At 51.6% G+C, this 22,506-nt stretch overlaps 2 protein-coding genes across 3 annotated transcripts in view; one reads left to right on the top strand and one right to left on the bottom strand.

Annotated features, from left to right (window-relative positions):
* Positions 1–22,081, top strand: part of ACSF2 (acyl-CoA synthetase family member 2) — a 35,157-nt gene extending 13,076 nt beyond the window's left edge. The window contains exons 10-16 of the mRNA XM_057418416.1: positions 579–655; positions 18,309–18,416; positions 18,549–18,700; positions 19,097–19,238; positions 21,478–21,588; positions 21,735–21,803; positions 21,895–22,081. Of these exons, the coding sequence (XP_057274399.1) occupies positions 579–655; positions 18,309–18,416; positions 18,549–18,700; positions 19,097–19,238; positions 21,478–21,588; positions 21,735–21,803; positions 21,895–21,945 (710 nt within the window). The 3' untranslated portion in view covers positions 21,946–22,081. The remainder of the gene's footprint in view (positions 1–578; positions 656–18,308; positions 18,417–18,548; positions 18,701–19,096; positions 19,239–21,477; positions 21,589–21,734; positions 21,804–21,894) is intronic.
* On the bottom strand, positions 1,860–9,844 carry CHAD (chondroadherin). Of its 2 annotated transcripts, none has more exons than XM_057418422.1 (4): positions 8,761–9,844; positions 5,147–5,310; positions 4,832–4,977; positions 1,860–2,839 (listed from the first exon to the last, which is right to left on the bottom strand). In XM_057418422.1, exons 1-3 carry the CDS (start codon positions 9,532–9,534, stop codon positions 4,836–4,838), a joined length of 1,080 nt encoding a protein of 359 aa, XP_057274405.1. In that variant the 5' UTR covers positions 9,535–9,844; the 3' UTR covers positions 1,860–2,839; positions 4,832–4,835. The 2 variants fall into 2 exon arrangements, with proteins under 2 accessions (XP_057274405.1, XP_057274404.1); XM_057418421.1 differs by having other exon boundaries at positions 1,860–2,836; positions 8,761–9,843.
* Positions 22,082–22,506: the final 425 nt, after the last annotated feature.

Here is a 22,506-nt window from a genome sequence, read left to right on the forward strand (position 1 = left end):
AGCACTGAGAGAAGGTGGTGCTGGAACAGACAAACGTTTCAGCAGATTACCCAATCACCTCTATGTGGGAAATCGCCCCGTCTCATCTTGTTCCCAGCAAAGCCTATGTATTACCCCACTCTTTTGCTCTGCCTTCCTACGACAGAACAAGTGAAGATGAGATCTGCCCTTTCCCAAAAGGGCTGCCTTGTGCAAAGCAGGAGGAAAGGGTTTTGGTTTTATGGTGGTGCTGATCGATGGGCCTGTTTGTCCTGCTAAAAATCTGTGCCTCTTTCTGCTCTCAATCTTCCCTTTTTAGAAACTGCAGCTTGGATGAGGTTTGTGCTGTGGAGTTTATTTTCCTAATGAGTGATCTCTGCCAACCCTTAATTCCTTCAGACAAACTGGCCTTCCTGCAGCCCTTGCTTCTAGAATAACTACAACCTCTATCCATAAAAGCAGAAAATATTTTGACAGGAACCAGTGTATCCCAAAGGTCTCACCAGCATTTAAATCTGGGAATGCAGAATCTTTGAGGGACCACTCTTGGGAATAAATAGATGGTTTCCAAGGCAGTCATCTGTTCCTCTTTCTTCCAGGAGTTATTGCAGGTTCTCCTGTTCCCCCTGAGGTCATGAAGATGGCTATGACCAAGATGCACATGGCGGAGATGTTGGTGAGTTGTGGTTGCTGTGATTGGAGATATGAGTAGTGATCGTCCTAGTGAGACCCTGAGCTTGGGCATCTCTGCACCGCAGTGGTACCCAGCAGTGCTGGGTGTGATGGGACCATGGGTGAGAGGCCAGGCTGAGGAGCAAAGGTGCTGGGAGGAAGAAGGGGGGTCCTGTCTTGTTGCTGGTGGGGTGTCTGGGGAGGAAGCTTTGTAAGAGAAGACACTGCATTGAGAGTTACAAACCAAGCTGCTGGTGTGTTTCAAAGCTTTCATAAACCCTTCTGTTGTACATGCTGCAAGGATGAATGATCATGGAAGAGGCGTTGCTGGTTTGTATTGGTGTGGGTGGGCGCATGTGTTCATCTTGCTGTGGAGCTGTTGGGTTTCTTACACCATCCTGGACTGCATGCAGATAGAAAACCATGTTGCATACTATGTGTTTGGCTGTGGGGAGGGTGCCATCCACGCATGCAACACCAGGCATTGCGTTGCCAGAAGGACAGCACATGCTGGACCACATGTGCTGCTGCTCCCTCACATGCCCCTGCACCCTTGGCCTGTGCAAGAGCATCAGCAGGTCCTGCATATGGAGGGGGTCAGTGCCACTCCAGATGCCATGTTTCATAGGCAGGCTCCGCCATCTGCACGTGTGTGAGTGAATGGCTGAGACAAAAAAAGGACTTTCTTGTTCCACTTTAAAGGCAATAATGTGCTGCTTTCAAATGCTGCGGGAGCAGACTGTTGTGATGGGTAAACGCGCATGGGGCTGAGAGTCAGATTTAGGTGTGTTATTGTTGGCAGACCTGGACCACACCAGCACCAGGGTTTTCCAGGGATGCCCATATGCTCTGCCATGGACTAGGGGAGCTCAGGGCATCCATCTTGGAGCCATCTCGGATGCTTTTAATGCTGAGCTAAAAACACCAGGACAGCCCTGGTGCTGTTGTCAGACTCTGTCAGATGCCAGCCACCTATTTTTATAATAGGCTTGAATTTAGCCTCACAAAATACTTTCAGCCATTACTGCAAGTGCCCAGGACTCATTGGCTGCCACATGTTCCTGTTTTGTCAAGACAGAAATATTAAAACCCTCCCAACCAGTTGCTCTGCCCATAGGATAAAGAGGATTAAGTCTATATTTGTATCACTGGTCTCGTGATACTTCTCATCCTCCAGCCCTCAGACAGACACAGGGAGACTTGTTGAATTCATCTTTGCAGCAAGAGCTTTATACAGAAGATGTACATAAGAAAATATACAATTTAATTTCTACATAGGAGACAGAGGAGGACATCCCCTTAAAGGTCATTTACACTCAATTACAGAGGAATAAATATACATATATTTATATAACTCTTTCAGATTAAAAAACACAGTTAGGTTGCAACTGTGGTATTGTAATAGCCTTGACAATAAACCACAGTCATCCTGGTGTCCTGCTAGATCCTCTGGGGTATGGGCAAGGAGAAGAGGAGGGGTGCCCAAGCCAGGCTGCGCAGTGCACACCTTCTCCTCTTGGATGTACGTGTGTCTTGGTAGACCCCACAGAGTGGGAAGGAATCCAGTCTTCACATAGCTCCACTTTTGGGGTTTTCCAGTGCTGCTTTGCTTAAAGGGTTTCTGGCCAACCTAAAGAGATTGCTGCCCTTTGGCACGAAAGGGCAGCTCGGTCTCAACGCCATCGGTTCTTGGTCATTGCTTCACCTATCCCCCTCAGCCCTGGCCTGCAGGGATCCCCTCCGTGGGAAGGCAGAGGAGTTGCTTTGTATGGGTTGAGACCAATTTTCCTGGTCAAGCAGCTGGGGAAGGATGCTCCAACCTTCCCTCTTGCTTCCACTGCACTGGAAAGGGAGAGACAGCAACCAACTGTTTGACTGGGGATGCGGGTTATGTTGCCTCTGGGAAAGATGACTGTGTTTTACCGGCAGGATCTAAGTTAGCTTTGTCTTAGTATGGTCATGCATAAAAATGCCTCTTTTAAAATATATAGATGTCGGAAAAGATTGAAAAGGTGGATTCCATCCTGCGATGAGCAGAGAAGCGGGGATTCCGAGGAGGCTGGAGGTGTGTGGATATATCAGAAGTGTTTCCTGATAGGTAGGAGAAGCTTAAAGGAAGGACTCAGAAGTCAGTAGTTTTCTGATGGTTGAAGTGGCCGGTCACCAGGACAGGCCATACCGGGGCCTGCTAGGGGGAAAGAAGAGAGAAGGCCGCATGTTTAAGGGCATTTTCCAAGCAATCAGTAAACTTGTCTGTTTGCTTTTATAGTGAGTGAGTGGAGCCCATACTTGAAAGTGAAGTGTTAGGAGTCAAGGAGCCATTGTGAGTTCCTACAGAGGAGATGGCTTAGTGCCATCTCTGACCTCTTCTGCTAAATCAATACACAACTCTTGAGTACCTTACCCAAAGCAGCGATGGTCAATGAGCACTTCCTTTGTAAAGGAAGAAACCCAAGGGTGAGGTTTTCAAGAACAGGGAATTGCTTTGGTGCAATTGGTTCAGACTGTCCAGGGCAGGAGATTTGAGGAACTGCCAAGCAGCTGTGCATCTGAAACATGGTCAATGACACAAGTCATCGGCCGTGAACACAGATCCCCATAGCTGACACTTGAGAAAACTGCCTGGCTCTCAAGAGGTACATGGTGAAGTCAAAGATACTTCGTATTCCTTAGAATCATGCTCGCCACACTGAGTGGGTTTCTGTATCTGTATTTTGGCACTGACACCCAAAGGTACCAAGCTCTGTCTTCTGCAAGCCTGGAACAAGTAGTTTCCTTTCATTAACACCTGTAAACCTGTTTGAGGGTTTGAGAGAGCTGGATAGAAGGTGCTATAATAAAACCAGGTATAATTGCCCTGTGTTTTTTACTTTCATCATGAAGGTGTGAACTGGAATTGAGTTTAGGCAGGGAAAAAGAAGGTTAAGAAGGGGCAGACCTGTAAATAAAATACATTTGAGTATTGTGGTTTAGAAAACTGAAGTTCTTCCATCCTCAGAGCGGAACTTTATCCACCCCATATGGAATGACTGGTATTTCCATCTCCAATCCATAAAACCTCTGGCGCTGCCAGAGAAATAACCACTTTGGGAAGGCTGGCATCATCCCTGACAGTCTGGTCATAAATCTACTTTCTCCATCCTGTTATGCATATCCTTAGCGAAGTGGGGACCAAACTGGGTTTCAGGCTTCTGCCTTGTCCCTTCTGTTACCATAGGGTACAGTGACAAACCTTGTTTGTGCAGTGCAGAGTCACTGCACTCCACTTAACAGATGAGCAAAGCTCCCTTTCCCAAGAGCTTATAAACTTTCAGGCTCATCCAGAGTCCTTTGGAATCCGTACAGTCTCCAGATGTGTTCCTGGGATGGGGAAAAGTGAAGTACTTGGGATGGAGTGATGACAGTTGTGGCTTTTTAGCTACTCTGTGTGCTGAGTTTTCAATACTCTTGATAGCATCCAGTTGTGGAAGGTGTTTGTGTGATAGGTTCTCACAGTTGGTGTTTTTATGTCAGCAAGCTCATTGCTCAAAGCAAAGTCAGCCCTGTCTCTGAATCACTTCCTGGCCCAGAACACTCTATTCAAAGAGTATTTGCTGTCTCGAACCTCCTTCTTCCGAGACACTCATTTGAAGGCATCTGCCCTTGGTTTTAAATACATGAGTGTCTGGGATGGGAATTGTAGTTGCTGAAAGGCAGGTGCTGGAGCGAGAACTGCTCCTTATGGAAGACATCTATTTTCACATGGGCTGGACAGCCTGGGGCCAGATCTCGCAGCAATGTCCTGCCCTGGATTCCAGAGGACCTTTACTAGGGCAAAAGGCTGAGCATCTCCAATCGGTTACAAAAGCATCTGTGATCCCAGCTCAGAGAAAGAGTGGGCTAAACACCCAGTTTTGACACTTAATTACACATTTCACCCTTACTTGCTGCTCCAGGCCTGTCTTTAGCCCCATGTTTGTTTTGCAGGGTTGACTCCATCCCTAATGCTCCAGGCAGATTCTCTGTCCTGGGGAGCTCATGGAGCCCAATACTGCCAGGAGATGGAGCAGCCCTGAGCATTGGTATCCATGGGTGAATGGATGAGCTGCTCTGAGCCAAACCCTGGTGTTATTAAACTCAGAAATCAGTGATAGAACCCTACCAAGGTTTGGTAGATCTGACCAAAAGTGAACCATCTTACGTGTTTAATGGCGGCTTCCCTTCTTGGACCTCTTGGTGGGGAGCTTGCAGGTGCGGAGAGCCGGGGTGTCTCTGATGGACTGTCCCCGGTACTGTGCAGGTGTAGAGCAGGTATCCTCGGTGCGGGTGCGATTGCCCTTCAGCCACCTGGGACATGGGGAGGAAGAAGACCAAGAGCTTATGAGAGCCACAAACCACCGTAAGTGGCAAGGGGAGGACGGGGGAGCGAGCTGCTGAGGACGGATGCATCCTTTAGCATCCCCCCTCTTGTGAGGGTGCTCGGGGAGACCCAGGGAAGGGATGCGTGGTGCCGTACTTGCGCAGATGTGCGAGCTGGCAGTTGCAGTGCCAGGCGTTGCGGGACAGCGTCAGCGTCTCCAGCTTGTCGAAGGGGAAGTTGCGGGGCAGCTGGGTGAGCCGGTTGTTCTCCACGTGAGCCGTCTTCAGCACCGTCACGCCGGCGAATGCGTTGTCTGCAAACTGAAGCACAGGGGTTTCCCAGGAGGAACGTTGAGTTAGAGAAGGGGGAATTCAAACCTGAGTGTCTCTGTTCAAGACTTAGTGGTATAAGCATGGAAGGAGCAGTGGGATGGTGTCCTGGCTCGCTGGAAGCTTTGGACATCTAACAGAAGCATCAAGCTAGTGGGCTCATGGGTGATGGAGTTCCCTGCCTGCAGAAAGCTCCGTCCCAAATCCATGTGGGATTGACTTTGTGCTACATCCCTAAATAAAGAGAAGTCTGGCAGCCTTCTCTATTTTTGAGCCATACTTTTCCGTTCTAAATGAAGATATTTTCTGGGTGTATTCCTTTCCAAGGCTGGAAAGCCTCCCAGTGCCTGGAATGGCTGAAGGAAGGAGTGTTTGTGGCGCCTGAAGGGGCTGTAGACTTTGGCAGTGCCCGGGGGCTCCGAGTGGAAAGTTACACTTGGCATCTGAGCAGTGCAGGAATAGAGGCGGGTTTCCAGCACCTCAAACTCCTCTGTTTTTCCTCATCTCCAATGCGTTGTTTGCAGGGGATGCTGCAGGATTTATCTTTTCTTGATTAATGGGAAGGCTTTAAGGGAGAGTCTCCCTTAAAAAAGCTGCCCAAGAGAAGAGAGAGGCTGCAGACCTGGCTCCAATCTTCCCTGAGGCCTCATCCTGGCTTTTTTCACCCCATGGTTACTCAGGTTGGAAAGTTTCTTCTTGAAATCCACTCCTTCAACACAAACTTCTTCGGTGGCCATGCTTTGGAGGGGGGTAATTGACAAAGCACAAAGCTCCTCCTGGCTATGACAGCTTTTCTCCCCCTTCCCAAAGCTGGGGGGAAAAGATTTCTCTAAAGGGTGAGGAGGAGGCTCACTATGTCTACCAGAGCCCCCCAGTCAAGGACCTCTGCTCCCATTGCTGACCAGAACCTTGCACTTCGGATGGCACCATCCGGGTGTGTTCAAGCTCTCTAAGCTAAAAAGCCTGACAGGGAAAACCCGCTATTTTAAGCTGTGAACTTGTGTCATCTTCCAAATTAAGCAATGCTGGATAGGATTAGAGCTTAGCTAAGAGGCTCCCGGAGCTGTTGAACAGTCAGCGGGGCTGGCCCCTGTGGTCCAGCACTGTGCTGACCTCGGTAGGTTTCACTGTGCTGATAGTGGAGCTGCTCAGAGATGCTGGCATGCTGTGCAGTGGGGCAGCAGCCTGGCCGTGTTCTGCCTTGGACAGTGGTGTACTGTCTCAGCTGCTCATTCCTCTCCCAGCCCCATGAGGAGAGCTCACATCTGCTGGTTAGAGGCGCTGCGCTGCCTGCCAGAGCACGCGTTTGTGAAGAAATGGGTTATTTCTTCCCTTATTTAGGTGGAGGAGTGATTGCTGCTCTAAGTTATTTGGCAATAAATACACAGAGAAGGGTGTATGTAAAGTTTCCATTGCCTGGCTTCATGTTGATGTACGTGGTGGGTCCTGGCCTGTGACCGATGGGGGTCCATTATGCTGGTGGATCGCTTTGGGAGCCCCATGCTGGAGCTGCGGAGTAGCCTGAGGGCTCTCCTCGTTCTGCTCGATGTAATATAGGCTGGGATAGCTTTGAGTGGAAGGGTTCTGCAGTTAATCAGCTAAAACTCTTGCAGGGGACAGCTGAGGACAGTGTTTTTGTGTACGAGGAAGAGCTGCAGTCAAGATGCCAGCGGCACTTGAAGTATTTGGTGGTGATTTCCTAGGTCGTGAGACCTCTGTGATGAGATGTCTCCTAGCAGTGCACAGCTCATGCGTGGGCTGTTTGGATATGAGACCTTTGAGGATTTGAAGAGAAAGCTCTGAGCTGTGTTCCTAACAAGGAATGTGAGTCCTAAAGCTGCAGTGCTGATCCCCTGGACTGGTGTCCTATTGGGCTGTTGGGGAGGAAAGGAGACATCTGGCTGCAGAAGAACCTTTAAAGGTCCTGTCCACAGGGGCTCACTGAACAGAAGAAAGTGGGCTTTGCTGACTGGCACTGGCCTTGCTTTCTGGCCAATCCAAAGGACATTTAATTCCCTGCAGCACCCCAGCATCATGAGTTAGTCTAACGTGTAACCTGGGACACTGATGTCTCTACAGCTGGTACATCATTTAACCTGTGATTTGTGACTTGTGCATGATGAAACTGCATTAAACCCAAGTCTACAGAAGTGCTGTGACAGCATGTCTGAGGGCTTGCCTAGAGGTCACTGGGTTCTTTTCAGTGTTGAGTTTGCTTATTCTCATCCTGGAGATGTTAGTGCTGAGAGTGGACAAGGGCTTAAATACTGACCGAGTGCTACTGAGCTGTTACGGGTAGTGTTGCTCTCCACCTGGACATGCTCTAATCCAGTTTTTGAGCATTTTGGGTGCTATATCCCCTTGAAAACTCTGGTGTTCTCTGTTCCTGGTAGCTTTCAGGTGTTTTCATCCCTATGAGGCTCTATGAGTTGCTCTTTGTTGCTAAGAAATTCTCTTTTTCATCGCATCTTCCTGCATGTGGTGGGTATTGCTCAGCTGTGAAGTCCTCACCTGGATTCCCTTTATCTATGGGCTTCCTGGCAAAGCATCATCCCAGGGAGAACTGTTCTGCTCACGTGCAGTCCCCTCTCTTTCCAGCTATGTGGGGTGCACCTAGGACGTCAGGATACTGCTGCTCTTGCACTGTGCTTATTTCTGTTCTGGTATTTCAGAGGTCCAAATGCAAGTGATTCCCTGAGTGTGATGCTGCTGCCTTTTCTCACAGAAAAGGAAGGGGGTTGTTTTGCCATTTGGGATACTTGAATGTCCTTCCTCCTCCTCCTCCTCTCCAGTGGGAACAGGGCCCCTTTGTAAGATGCTGCATGAGTTCCTTTTGAGACAGCATCAATAAACAAACCTTTCTTTGTAACGTGTAAAGTTAGGAGGCACAGGGGGAGGTGAAGGTCCTTATGCCTACCTATCTGCAAGGCATGGGTGAGAAATCACTGCTGTTCATAGCCCCTCTCCCCTCCCAACCTCCAACAGGTACCCAGGCTGAAGGAAGGAGGCAGAGCAGCTGAGCTCTGCAAGGTGGCAGTGCTCCTCAATCCCTTGAGTCAGGAGGTAGACACCCGCCTCTCATCCCACACCTTGTGTCTGGCATGATGGAAGGTTACTATTTGTCCTGGAGCATCCCAAATGCCTTTGTCAGTGTCTGGTGTCACCTCCAGCTTGGGAGGGAATGTGCTGCCTTTCCAGGGAGTTTGAACAACACCAGATGATTTGGGTTTGCATAAAATAACTCAACAGAAGGGTGGAGTGCTCTCATCCCTCACTTGAGCTGCTGTTGGCTGGCCAATGCCTTGATGTCTGCAGAGCCTGCAGACCTGCATCTCCCCTCTCCTCTGCAAGGGAGGGACAGCAAACAGAGGGCTTTGTGAAGGAGAAGCAAATCAAGCCCCATGTTTCTTATCCGGAGCAAACGGAAGAGAAAGGACTCACCTTCTTCAGTTTCATGTTGTCCAGGTGGAGCGTCTGCAGGTATCGCCCGAAGGACTGGAAGGCATTGTCAGGGATGACCTCAATTGGGTTATGAGAAAGCTTCAGTTCCTCCAGCACTCTCAGCTTACTCATTGCATTCACAGGGTAGCTGCTCAGCTGGTTCTTGTCCAGGTGGAGAACAGCGAGGTTTTCCACGTCCTCCAGGGCCCCAGGTAGGAGGTTGGTGAGGGAGTTGTCAGAGAGGTAGAGCCAGCGCAGGTCTTTAGCCCCACTGAAGACCCCTGGTTTCAGCTCCTGGATCTTATTGCTGCCTAAGTGCAGGATGAAGAGGTTGACAAGAGGGGAGAGGACCCCTTTGGGTAGGTCTGGGATCTTGTTCTGGTCCAGGTACAGGTAGGTGAGCTCGGAGAGGTCATCGAAGGCTCCTGGCTTAATGACACTGATCTGGTTGTCAGTGAGGTAGAGGTAGACCAGGCTCTTGAGCCCCCGGAAGGCTCCGGTTGAGATCTCCTTGATCCGTGAGCCCTGGAGGTGCAGGGACACCAGCTTCTTCATGTCACGGAAGCCGTTGGTGGGCAGGACGGGGAAGTTGTTCTTCTGCAGGTTGAGGAGCCGCGTTTGCTCGGGCACCTTGGGGATCTTCTTCAGCCCCGCGTTGTCGCAGATGACGTGCTGCAGGTCCCCACCGTGGCAGTGGCAGCTGGGGGGACATGCCTGCACGGCGGAGGCGAGACACGCCAGGAGGACACTGAGGAAGAAGCCCGGCCGGTACATGGTCAGATGTGGAACTGGTGTGGTGGGGAGAGAAGCAGGAGGAGGAGAAGGAGGGAGATGGGTGGGAGAGAAGAGAGGAACTGTGTTTGCAGCATGCTGAACACAGCCCTATTTATAATGTTATTAAAAAGCAAAATCCCTTCCCACAAACCGCAGGCAGCAGCCAGTTGGAAGCAACTGGGTTTGGGAACTTACTGTGAGCTTAACCCCTTGGCACCAGGGAGAGCAGTATCCATGGTCCTGCCAGGCCCTGCTGCTGAAGAGACTGAGCTGAGGTAGTTTTCCTCTCTGCAACGGGGAGAACAAGCAGAGACCTGCTCTGTGGAGAACCCCTTTGGTCCCTGCTGAGCTGAGCGGGGCCCAGGTTTATCAGCTGTGGGGGAAACAACCTATTTTGGTTGAACAGCGTAGCAGGGAGCACTGCTGTGCTCCACAGGCACCTCGTGCTGAAGCTCCTGGGATGTATTTAGGCTCAGCTGGCTTGGGGAGAAGCATCGTGTTCTGTTATCACAGAGGAAGGTGTTTTGGGGATCTCATCTTGCTGATCTCCAAGGAATTTGCCTGAGAAGGGATGGGAAATGATGGGAGCGATACAGGGTCATGCCAGAGGCCAGCACTGCTGTAGTTGCTCTTGCAAGTTCAAGGTTGAAGACCTGCAGATCCAGGCTGCACCTAGGAGTTGGCCAAGAAAGGGAGAACAAAGACAGGTCTTCATTTCTGCTGCATCTTTTCCTATGAGCAGTTGAGTGTGACACATGGATGGTCATGGTCAGGAGACTGTGTGAGGGGGTTTATCTCAGCACGTGGCACTGTGGGGCAGTGGCTGTTGCCTTCCAACAAGGGATGGAGCAGTGAAAGAGCCTGTTGGGGTATGGGATATGAAATGCTAGACAATAATGCCCTGCTGTGTGTAGGTTCGGTGGGTGGCAATGCCTGTGGCTCCCAGGATGAAGCTATGGACAGGGATAAGTGTAAGCATTGGTAAAGGGATGGTGACAGAGCAAGGAAATCACAGCTGGAGCTGGGAGTGGGGTTTGCCCTGGCTTCTCTCTCAGGGTAGCAATGGCAAAGGTGAGTTAACCCAAGGGATGCCAATGGAGAAGGCTAAAGCAAAGTGGTTAAAAGCCCCAGCGCCTGCTTCTGTGAGTGTGAAGGGAGAGATCCAGGGGTTGCGGGGTGGGGTTTGGAACTGGAACATTTTGAACTGATTTCCAGCCAGGTCCTGGCTGCAGCACACACTCGAGGGCCCAGCACATAACTATGAGCTTGTTGAGAGCTGTGCTCCCGAGCCCGGCTGCAGAGCCCCAGCGGAGCTTTTGCAGAGGCGAGACAGGCTCAAGAAAGGGAGGAAATCCAAGGGCTGATTTAGGACACAGACTGGTTATTCACCGAGATTCCTGGGTTTTTCCATTGTTGCTGTGAGGAATCAGCCAGCACCGCTGAGCGTGCTCCTGTGGTGCTATGCAAGCTGCCTGCCAGCCCGGCCGCTGCTCAGCAGCTGTCAGTATGAACCTTGTTTTCATTGCATGACCAGTTTGGGGGAGAAAAAGGGTGTCTGGGGTGTGACTGTAGGCTCTGGTGAGCCTGCGGTGCGGAGGGAATGATGATGTAATGTGGGATCTCAGTGCAAACCGCTCCATGTCAGGCTTCCAGTGCTCGCCAGCCCTGCTGTGGAGCAGCCGTGGCCTCGCCACTCGCCTCGGCACCATGGTGATGGTGCTCAGGTGTTGGAACAGGCTGCCCGAGTGTTCACACACCGTGTAGACAAGGCCCTCAGTGCCATGGGTTAGTGGTGGCCTTGGCAGTGCTGAGGTAAAGGTTGGACTTGATCTTGAAGGTCTTTTCCAACCTGGTTGATTCTATGATGCTCAACTGTTCTCCTGCCTTATCTCCAGAGGGATGCTCTGACCAAAGGAGCTCCAGGCTCCTGCTCAGTGGGACCTCCTGATAGACTTCTACTGTAAGATTTAAAACTCTTTGACCAAAACAGTGGTATCTTTGCTTAGGCCTGATTCAGTGGGCACCACAATGGTCATAGCATGCTTTAACCTCTGGAGTAGCTCTTTGAGTGTCTTCGCCAGGACCTTTGAGCCAGTGAAAGAGGAGGCAGACAGAAGAATCCCCTGTGTTTTCCTCCTTTGCCTCTCCAGGTCAATCAGGACTGAGATGCCCCATAAGTGTGTGCTGCTCATAAAGCTCAGCTGAGTGAATGATGGAGAAAGAGAAAATTCACCTCTAAAGCATCATCTTCCATTTACTGATTGATAGTCTTTGAGCAGGTTCAACCACCTTCAGTCTTGTAATCATTTGATGGCCAGTTCCTGCAGTTACATACCAGCTGTTGCTCTGTGTGAGAGCAGCTGATGGGTGAGATTTAAACCCCAGCCTGTTTCTGTTGGATGCTGAAGCTAGGTCGTGTATCCTTCCATGCTCCTTCCCTGAGCGCAGCTGATGGCTGATGCTTGGTTTTCCCATCTCCTTACAAAAAATACCAGCCTAACAGCTTGCTGCTTCTGCAGGAAGAGTCAGATTGGAGCAGAAAAGGTGAGGGCCATAAATACATCCCATCCATGTGTATTTCTGGAACCAGACCCTTTTCAGAGGTTAAACTGCCCAAACCACCTTCTTTTCTTTCTTCTTCTGAGGATACATTTCCCTTTCTCTCAACCTTTATCTCTTTGCAGTCTGAGACTGAAGATTTTGGGGGACAGGGACACTGTGTCCTTGCAGGGGGCCCGTGCTGTGGCTATGAACACAAGCAGGACCTGTAACTTCCTTGTGAAGATGCCACGATGCTGGTGCAAGGTGGAAGCTGTCCCTAAGGGCTCCCCAGTGCCTGCAGCAGAGATCAGTGGATGCACGGTGGGATGCAGCAGGTGGGATGCAGCAGGGCAGTGCTACCAGGGCAAAGGTGTCTGCTTCTCAGCTCCATTTCTCCAGGCGCAAACGCTGGATAAAGGAAACCTCTTTCCCCTCATGCTGTTTGGCTGCTGTGCCCTGGTGAGCGCATTCCTGCGGCTGGAGCTGGTTGGCATCTGCCTGGGCTGGCTCCTCTCCCTGGGCTCCCGGCTGCTTGTGTTCTTCCCACACCGGGTTCCTCAGCCCTCGACCGGCCAGCAAACATCCAGTGATCCTCAAAAGCTCTCCCGGGTCCCGCTCGTGGGTGGCTGGCAGTCTGGAGGTGACAATAGCAGCAGTGTCAGTGTTCCCTCCGCAGCAGTGGGATGCCGCAGTGAGCTGGGGCTGGTCCAGCCCCTACCCCACTGGTCCCCCGGGGCCGGTGCTGCTGGGACACGGCAGAAGAGGCAGGATTATCCTCCTGCCATCCTCTCCTTCTTACTTGATTAACAGTTGTGCAAACATTGCTGGTGCTGGGTAAGCTGCAGATGCTGGGCTCCCTCCTCGCCTCCTCAGAGGCATTGTGGGATAAGCAAATAAATACAGCTTTGGAAACAGTATAAATATAGATATGGGGTGTTTCTTTGGTGCTGCAGGTCAGAGCTGTTTTGATATGGCACTAGGGACGGTCTTTTCCATGTTTAATCTGTATTTTTGTTAGTATTAATGGTTCTGGCCTATCAAGATAGCTCCATGTTAAAATATTCCATTGCTTGCTTAAGCCTGACCCTGTAGCTTTTAAGGGGCTCCAGATCTGGTTTTGCCTGACAGTGCTCATCAGCAATCACCTTCTTGAAGTGGTCTCCTTCTGCTGGCTGGAGCTTTGGGGGTGCCTGGGGTGCACAAGCCGTCCCCACTTGCAGCCTGCACAGCATCATCCCTTGTGGAGCTGAGCCCCTGACAAGACCCAGCACTAGGTGGGAGAAGGTGCAATCTCTGCAGTGTCCTGGGGGGTTGCAGTGTCTGAGGAGCCCCAGTGGGTGGGCAATGGGGAGCCCCAGAGGGTGTCCTAGGTCCTTCCTCCTCTTCCAGGCAGTACCTGAGTAATCCCTGGTTTTGGGTGATGTGCTGTGTCCCCCTCAGTGACAATGGCACGTGAGGCTCTGAGCTCAACATGAGTTACCCTTTCTATTTGACATGTTGAAGGATGCTGCTCTTTGTGATAAGGGGGCCAAGCTGCTTGTTGAGCTGGAAGAGGTGATGGTGGGTGCAGCCATTCCCTCTGATGGTTTTCTTCCATTGTAGCATGGCCTCCACCCATTGACAGGCTTCCAGTTTGGCTCCTTGTTGATGTCCACCCTTCCCTTCTGATCCCAGCAGTTACGGCATGATGCTCGTGGCCTCTCCTGCCCTTACTGCCTCTCCCCACCCTTGCAAGGCACTGGGCATCCCCCAGCAGCCCATTGTCCTTGCAGGCTCTGACGAAGAAGGGGCTTTCTTCACTTGCAGAACACATCAGATGCATGCAAGACCAGGGTCTTTCCCAAATGCTCCCCAGCAATGAGCCCCCTCTGTTGTCAAGATGGAAAATTGACTCCACGTGGTGATTGCCTTGGCCAAAGTGAGGCCTCCCCATCCTATCCCATTTCTGGAGAGGACCTGTCAAGGAGGTGGTTTCAGAAACTATAGGGATGTGCCGTGAGAACATTTACAATGCAGCATGAAAGCAAATAGATCCTGGACTTCTAACCATGTCTTCAGTGGGAGCTGAGCTCTCCAAAGCCATAGGGATGTTACCTTTGCCCCTAGGTTTTTTCCAACTTTCCTTCCCCAGCAGCATTGAGCATTCAGGTACCCCCAGCCCAATGGTTTTCTACTGACACATCTCCTCTCCCTTTTTCCTTTCAATTCCACTGTTCCTAATTGCCTTGGCACCCAGCGCCAGGGAGGATGGAGTTAATTACACAGCAAGGACCTTTAACCAAGCTGTGGATAAGCCAGTAAGTAACTTCACATGCCTTTGCTGCTTGCTTCTGTAATGCTGGCAGGGCTGGGAAAATACTTGCAAGCCTTAAGACTTCAGCTCAGCCTGGATAGAAGAGAGGCAGCTTTAACTCCAAACCACGAGGAGCAGCTTGTCCTGACTGCACCATAGCAGGAGGTTAATCTGCAGCAGCAGCCGCCTTCTGGGTTGCCCATTTTTGCAGTGGTCTCCTCCCGAGGCAAAGCCATTGCGTGCTACAGCACAAAGACGGTGCTTTGGGCACCTGATATTTATGGGAGCTCTTTAAGCCCCATCCAAACTGGGACTGTTTGGGATCAGCCTGGGTGGGGAGAAACGCCAGCAGGGTGGCCACGCTTGGTTTGTCCTACAAGACCTGCTTGTTTGTGTCCTTTTTGACACAAAGCTGGTACTGTTGCTGGGGAAGGAGATTAAACCTCGCTGTGACATAGGCTGGACATGGTCAGGAGTTGTTTTTTGCAGTGCTAAAGTTGACTTGGAATATTCCAATACAATTTAGGATAGTGGGAGAGCTCCAAAGCAAAGGGACACACGTCCCTAAAGGACAGTGAAGTTCAGGGTGATCTTGGTAGTGAGGGAAGATGCTCGGTTGAGGATGATTTGGAGCTGGCTGTGAAGGGATAGGCTGGGTTTAACTGATGGAGGTACCCAAGATAGACAACATGCTCAGCATGGGTTTAGGGATAATGAGATCCATTGGGCATGTTACGCTGAGAGAGGTCCAAAAGGCCTCTTAGAGGTCTCTTAGCACACCTCTTGGGTTGCCAGTCTGCTTTCTGTTGCTCATTATGCCCTCTCTGAAGTCTTAAAATCCCTATTATTTCATGGTCAATTTGCTGCTTTTTTCCAAAGCCAACATTGTCTTCAGCAAAGCTCAGTTTCTGTAGGGTTTAGTTTGGTGGTTCCAGCCCTGCCATCATCCTCCAGCGTGGCATAACCAAAGGGTGGTGACAAGGGCCATGAAGAGCTTCTCTGAGCATCATTCAGGCCCGGGGCAGGGGGTTTCCTCTAAGTACCCCCTGCAGCTCTGCCCTTCTGCTCCAGTCTCACCCAGTATAACCCCACTGGTGGGACTGAAACCAGCCTTTTCATCACAGCCTCTCAGCAGCAGTTGAACACGGGTGGGTGTTTTATTGCCATTGAACACTGGGGAGAACCGAGGAGCAGAGCGCTGATGCGATGTGGTCCGAGTAATGCAATCAATAAGTGGCATGGCTGGGGAAAAGCCAGGATCCTCACAGTTCCCTCTCTCCCCACCAGCTCAATCTGCCTCCCCACTGCTTACTGAGGAGACTGGAGTCTCATTGTTTGCACTTTATTTTGCCTTTTTAGATGCTTCCTTCTCCAGGCTGTTTTCCCTGTTCCGCAGTGGCCGGTGTTTAAACAGCGCGAGCAGGAAATGTTTGTGAAATGTGCTTTGAAAAACACACTTCTAAGGTGTTCTTTTTATTCCTGGTTTAGACAGAGGCTCGGGAGGCACAAAGAGTGATTCTCCTGTCGGTAGGAGTTAGGCAGCAGTTTGTTTTGGAGCCGTTGTTGCTAAAGGCAGGATTGATCCGCGTGCTGGGCACTGAGGGTCACTTGTGGTCCTCACAATAAACTAAGCTTTACAGTCAATTATACTCTGTACTCTTGTAGCTTCTCCCAGAGCCAAGGGTCTGAGCTGGACTCTGCCTCTGCAAAGCTTTGCTTTGACACCAGATACAGCTCCAGTGGAAATTATGGAGCCGATGCAGAAATGATTGGGTGAGGTTTTCTGGACTAAATTATACCAGATGACAAGGCTAGAGGATGCTAAGTGTCCCTTTGGGTCTTGAAAGCTATGAATCTGCGTGGATAGAGGATGCTAAATGTCCCTTTGGGTCTTGGAAGCTATGAATCTGCGTGGATAGATAATGCTAAGTATCCCTTTGGGCCTTGAGAGATAGGAATCTTTGTGGATATCTCCAAGCTTAAATTGCTAGATGGGGTTTTGTGGAAGCATTGTTTCATCTCCTGCTGACGATGGAGCTGTTGGAGGATGCTCCACGTGTCAAATGAGGATAGGGAAGGACACGGCATTCATGCGAGGGCTTGCTGCAGCCCCTGGCTTGATCTTGGGAATGCAGCTGGGGAAAACACTATCCCAAGGGAGAAATACTGAGAAATTCAGGAGCAACATCCTGGTGTTTGGCTGCAGAGAGCAATGCTGGTGCAGGCGGGCAGGGGAAGGCAGCGATCGGGCATCAGGCTGGAGGTTCAGACCCACGTTGCTGTCTGGGAAGCCCATTGCTGATGGTGTGAGGGTGTTTATGGGGACAAGCCACAGGCCAAGGCACGGACAGGCAGTGCTTGGGGTACCCGGAGCGGTGCCAGGCATCTGGAGGAGCCTGGTGAACCACAGCATCACCCTGCCAGGGAGCTGCCTGCTCCTGCATCCAATTAAAGTGCTGGAGAGACGCGGGGAGGCAGAAGGGGTTGAGTCAGGGCTTGGCTGGGATCCTGGGCGCTGCGATTCATCCAGCAGAGTGAAACAGAACAACAAAGGCGCTGGGATTCTTAATGAGTGTTTAGGATCTTGGATCCGTGTCTCGTCAGTCATTTGATCCAGCCACAGGACTCGTATTAGTGGGTGGGAGAGAAATCCTGTCTGAGCATTAGGCGCTGTAGGTTTCCACCCCGGCTGGGAAGCTATCATTGCATCTGGTAGGAGAAGCCTATTTACAGTCGCTCCCGGTGGGTTGCCAGGCTCCTAGCAGAGCAGTTTGCACCAGATGGTCCCTGCAGCATCCTGGAGATGATCTCCTCCAGATTCCTAAGAGCAGGCTCCTGCGGATCTCCAGCTTGGATTCATGCTGACCCTGGTACGGTCGAGCCAAGAGCATCAGCCCTTAGGCTGTGTCCCAGGTGAGATCCTTCAGCAGCCCCAAGCGGCAGGAAGCACCACGTGCTATAGGTGTGCTTGTCCAGGAGGCCTCATCACAGTCCTTTGCAAAGCCCCTTGTTAACTTTTGGGCTCAATGGCTGGAGTTTGGTGATCACCGTCCAGTGGTGGAGCTGGGCACTGGCTCTAAAGGCAGGACCCAGCTCTGGGTGCCAAAGCTGTAGGAAGATGTTTGCAATGCAGTGGGTCAGAGCTGCTCGTGTGTCAGCCTGAAGATGAGGAGGAGAAAGGAGCAAACGCTTCCCATGTCCCAGCCATTCTCCTGCAGCAAAGATCCACTGCAGGTGCAGGTCAGAGCTGTCCAGAGCTCCTCCTGCCCGGCTCCTGCTGCCATAAAGAGCTGGAATTTTCCTCCAAGGAGCAGTGACCTCGAGCTGAGGTGACTGGGAGCCTGCTGCTGGGATTAGCACTGAGGGAGGGTTAGCAGCAAGCAGCTTTTGTCCCGCTGTGAGGCTTTTGGTCTGTAAATGCAGCTGCGCCGAGCGTTGTGCAGCCTCGTGATGCCTTTGTGAGGGTTACAGGAGCTGAGGTCTGTGCTGAAGCATCTGGAGCCAGCAGCCATGCTGTGGGACATGCCGTGTCCAACAGGGGCCCACTGCTGATCCAAAGCTGATCCAAAGCAATGTCTGATGTGCCTGGAGCTGTAGAAGATGCGAGGTGAACTCAGCACCCTGAGTAGATGGCTGCATGGGCACCAAGGCCAAATCAGCGTCTGGTAGGGAGTCAGTGGGGCAGAGCTTGGAGAGACATAGATTAAAAGGAGGATGGTGAACCCTGGGATCCTCCAGGAAAAGTAACTGGGGTGTCAAAAGTACCTGATAGCCAAAGTGTCCATCCATGGGCCAGGAGAGCCGTGCTTGCTTGTGACCTGAGTGACTGTGAGAACAACCCCTTCCCACCCCGCTCTCCCATGTGGTCATTGCTAGGTTTGTCTCCCCCGTGCCTGGATGTGTGGTCCCCTTTGGCATGTTTCTCCTCTTGTGTTTGCAGGTTGCCTATGGGACCACGGAAAACAGCCCCGTCACCTTCATGGGATTCCCCAATGACAGCATCACCAGGAAAACCGAGACGGTGGGATGCATCTTACCCCACACAGAGGTGATAGTGACCCTCCCTGCCTGCTACAGGTCCTCTGCCTGCAGCAGACCTCAGTGTCCTCCCTTGTCTGGTGCTGGGGCACACCATCACAATCGGCTTGGAGATCTACTGAGCCCTTCTCTTCCATTGCAGGCAAAAATTGAGGATCCCGAAACAGGCCAGTTCATGCCTCTGAACACTCCTGGGGAGCTTCAGATCCGTGGCTACTGCGTGATGCTGGGCTACTGGGGTGACCCTGCCAAGACAAGTGAAGTGGTCACTGATGAGAAGTGGTACAAGACAGGGTGAGTCTGGAAACAGCCCCGCTCCTGCTGGTCTGTACTGCAGAGTGATGCTGGATGGGGATGGATGTGAACAGAAGTGCCTTGGCTGTGATTTCGGTGCCCCTGAAACTTCAGAGCAGCTCTTAGCACAGAGCCCCCTGTGTCAAGTGCACCTGGAGAAGGGAATCATCACTTGGCTACTGGAAGGATGGAGGGGCTGTGGGGTACACAGCAGGGACAGCAACTGCCTTCCCCCAAGCCCCGCTATCTGTGTGGACAGTGCTGATGGCAATAGCAGGAGCTCTTTGATCCCTTCCATGTATTCAGGGGGCATCTCAGCCTCCAGACAAGGCTGGATGGGAGCATCAGCCATTCCTCCCCTTAGTTAGGCCAGGACTAGGTGTGGTGTTGTTACAGGGACCTTGCGAGCCTGGATGAGCACGGCTACTGCAGGATCATAGGCCGATGCAAGGACATGATTATTCGTGGAGGAGAGAACATCTACCCAGCAGAGCTTGAGCAGTTTCTGCACACCCATCCCAAGGTTGACGAGGCCCAGGTGAGTGGGAGGGAGATGGTTCCTGTGGTGGGCAACCTGTATACAAAGCTGCTGGGACTGCTGCTTGGGGTTGTCTTCCCCTGTTTTCAGCATCAATTTGTGTGTAATGTTGGTTGGCAAGCAGGAGGCAGAGGCTCATGGCATGGGGGGGGTGTTGTGGTTTAGTCCCAGATGGCACCGCTTGCTCGCTGCCCCAGCACCACTGATGGGATGGGAAGAGAATCAGGAAAAGGTAAAACCCATCAGTTAAGAACAGTTTAATTACTGAAATAAAGTAAAATACAATCATTGTAATGGAAAGGGGAGAGAGAGGGGAACAAACCTCAACAAACACAAGTGATGCACAACACAACTGCTCACCACCCCATGACTGATGCCCAGCCCATGCCAAGCAGTGATCAGTGGCTCCCAGTCAACTCCCCCCAGTTTCTATACTGAGCAGGATGTGCTGTGGTATGGAATATCCCTTTGGCTAGTTTGGCTCTGCTCCCTCCTGGCTTCTTGTGCCCCTCCTCGCTGACACAGCATGAAAAACTGAGAAGGCCTTAACTTAGGGTCAGCGCTACTGAGCACCAACTAAACCACCAGTGTGTTATCAACATTATCCTATCAGTACATCCAAAATCACAGCACTGCACCAGCTACTAGGAAGAAAATTAACTCCATCCCAGCAGGAACTGGGACAACGAGGCAGGCAGAGCTCCTGGCATAGAATCCATAGAATGGAAAGGACCTTAAGATCATCCAGTTCCAACCCCCCTGCCATGGGCAGGGACACCCAAGGCTCTGTCCAGCCTGGCCTTGAACTCCGCCAGGGATGGAGCATTCACAGCCTCCCTGGGCAACCCATTCCAGCGCCTCCCCACCCTAACAGTAAAGAATTTCCTCCTTATATCCAATCTAAACTTCCCCTGTTTAAGTTTAAGCCCATTCCTCCTTGTCCTATCACTACAGTCCCTAATGAAGAGTCCCTCCCCAGCATCCCTATAGCCCCCCATCAGACACTGGAAGGCTGCTCTGAGGTCTCCACGCAGCCTTCTCTTCTCCAGGCTGAACAGCCCCAGCTTTCTCAGCCTGTCTCCATACAGGAGGTGCTCCAGACACTGATCATCCTTGTGGCCTCCTCTGGACTTGTTCCAACAGTTCCATGTCCTTTTTATGTTGACATGCATAGGGCATGTCAGTTCCTCTTGTGCACCAGCTTCACGTCTGCACAGCAGTGACTGTCATCCTTCTTCAGGTTTTAAACTGCCTGTCCACTTCCAGAGCTCCCTCTGACATTCCTGCTTGGAAAGCTTTCACTGATTTACGGATCTTCACTAAACTCCTAAACCCAAGAAGCCGCCTCCAACAAGTCCCTGGCGATGAGGAGCGAGAGCCGATTTCAGTCCTTCACAAGGCAGCGCTGATTCGCAGCACGGAGCAGCTGCTCCCAGTCTGCTGGGATTGTTCTGCTCCAGGTTTTGTGCCAGACAAGTTTCCTTCCCCATAAATAAACCAGCTATTTAGTCAGCGTTGCGCCTGTGCCAGGCTAGCATCTCTCCCTGGAACAGGCCCAGTGCAGATGGGTTGCAAACCAGCCCTGTTTATGTAGTTTCTAGGGCTTTATGTCACTGCTCTGGACTCAAAAGGATCGACGTGTCTCTAGGATTTGGAGATGCTGGTTCAAGGCGGGGAATGACGGCAGGAATCTCGTGGAATAGCATGAGCAAGCTTTGGAGAGAGATCAGGCGTGGGAAGTCCATCTCCTGCTATCACAGGCCATTAATCCTTTCATTTCACTCCATCCCTCTCCTGCTGTTCCATCTGGAGATTCCCATCTCCCTATTGGTTGTGAAACCTCTTGCCCCCTTTTCCAGGGAAGCAGAGGCACACAGAGGGAGGACAGGTCCCTGTTGCACTCACAATGAACTGCTGCCTGCCTGGTCTGACTCATTACCTCGCTCCAGTGGCTTTGCAAAGCCAAAGGAAGGTGTTGGTGTCCTGGCACCCAGCCTGCTCTGCCAGCTTTCCTCTGGCAAATGGTTGGGAAGTGTTTCCAGGGAGGCTCGATGTCACGTAGAAAACACTGGTGGGGTGGTCAGGCAGTTCAAACCGCCCTTACAGACCCCATGCCGTGGTTCCAGCATCCCTCATCCCTTTATACAGGTCAGGGCTTGCGCCATGGCCAGCACACATACCCTGTGGGAGGAAAGGGATGTCCCCATGGGTCACACTGATGATCATCTGTCCCAACCAGGTGGTTGGTGTGAAGGATTCACGGATGGGAGAAGAGATCTGCGCCTGCATCCGACTGAAGACTGGGCAGGAATGCACCGAGGAAGAGATTAAAGCCTTCTGCAAAGGGAAGGTGGGTCTCGCAATCTTTAGTTCCCCACCAGACCAGTACATCCCACTGGGCACAGCCATGGATTTGGAGGAACTGGGGATGCAGCCCTGGCATTCCCAGCTTGGGCAGTCCCAGCAGGTTCCTTCGGAGCTGTTTTCTCTTCCCAGATCTCCCATTTCAAGATCCCGCGGTACATCGTGTTTGTGGATCAGTACCCGCTCACCGTCTCGGGCAAGGTAAGGGATGGGCTGGGGCAGGGTGGGTACCCTGGCCTCCTCTTCCATCTCCTGAGCCTCTCTTCCTCCTCCTCTCCGCACTTCATTCCAGATTCAGAAGTACAAGCTGAGGGAGCAGATGGAGAAGCACCTTCAGCTCTGAGCTGCGGAAGGCAGAGCAAAGCACGGCACAAATCAGCCCCACTTCAACCAGCTCTGGGTCTCTTTCCCCTGCGCCTTGTGCTGTGCGGTGGAGACCTTCTCTGCTGCCATCAGGCCGGTGGCAGGGTTAGTTAATAAAACAGAGTGCCTTTGTCCCCACTTGGGTTTGTTTCTCTGCCGTCAGACACTGTGGTGTGAGGAGGGATGCTTATTTCTGGGGTTACTGAAAGACCTTATGAGGGTTTTGAAGCTTTGTGTCTCTCTGAGACATTTGCCTGCAGCCATTGCAGAGGACTTGGATGGATGCTGGGAGGTATTTGACTGGTGTTTAAAGCCTGGCTTCCCAAGGGAGGGGGATGCCCTCTCTGCTGAGTCTCTGGGTCATGTAACACAGCGGATGAGCTTGAAATGAGGGACAGGGGCTTTAGAAGTGAGACTTTGGATGGGAAGGGGCTCCCTAAAGCTTGGAGATGCTCAGCCTGTCCACTTGGCATGGTTTATGTGGTGTTTTGGACAAGGCAGGCAGTGAGGAGGTTGCAGGAATACCAAAGCTCCTGTCCCA

The sequence above is a fragment of the Pezoporus wallicus genome, unplaced genomic scaffold (assembly GCF_028554395.1).
Source record: "Pezoporus wallicus isolate ANWC-B61680 ecotype Strahan unplaced genomic scaffold, APGP_CSIRO_Pwel_v1 contig_3710, whole genome shotgun sequence".
NCBI lineage: Eukaryota > Metazoa > Chordata > Aves > Psittaciformes > Psittacidae > Pezoporus > Pezoporus wallicus.

Excerpts from the sequence above, each read along its gene's own strand:
- CHAD (XM_057418422.1), bottom strand. The coding sequence starts at position 9,534 with ATGTACCGGCCGGGCTTCTTCCTCAGTGTCCTCCTGGCGTGTCTCGCC. Across the intron at positions 5,311-8,760 it reads ACAACATGAAACTGAAGAAG|TTTGCAGACAACGCATTCGC; the intron begins GTGAGTCCTTTC and ends CCTGTGCTTCAG. Across the intron at positions 4,978-5,146 it reads CAGCTCGCACATCTGCGCAA|GTGGCTGAAGGGCAATCGCA; the intron begins GTACGGCACCAC and ends CCCATGTCCCAG.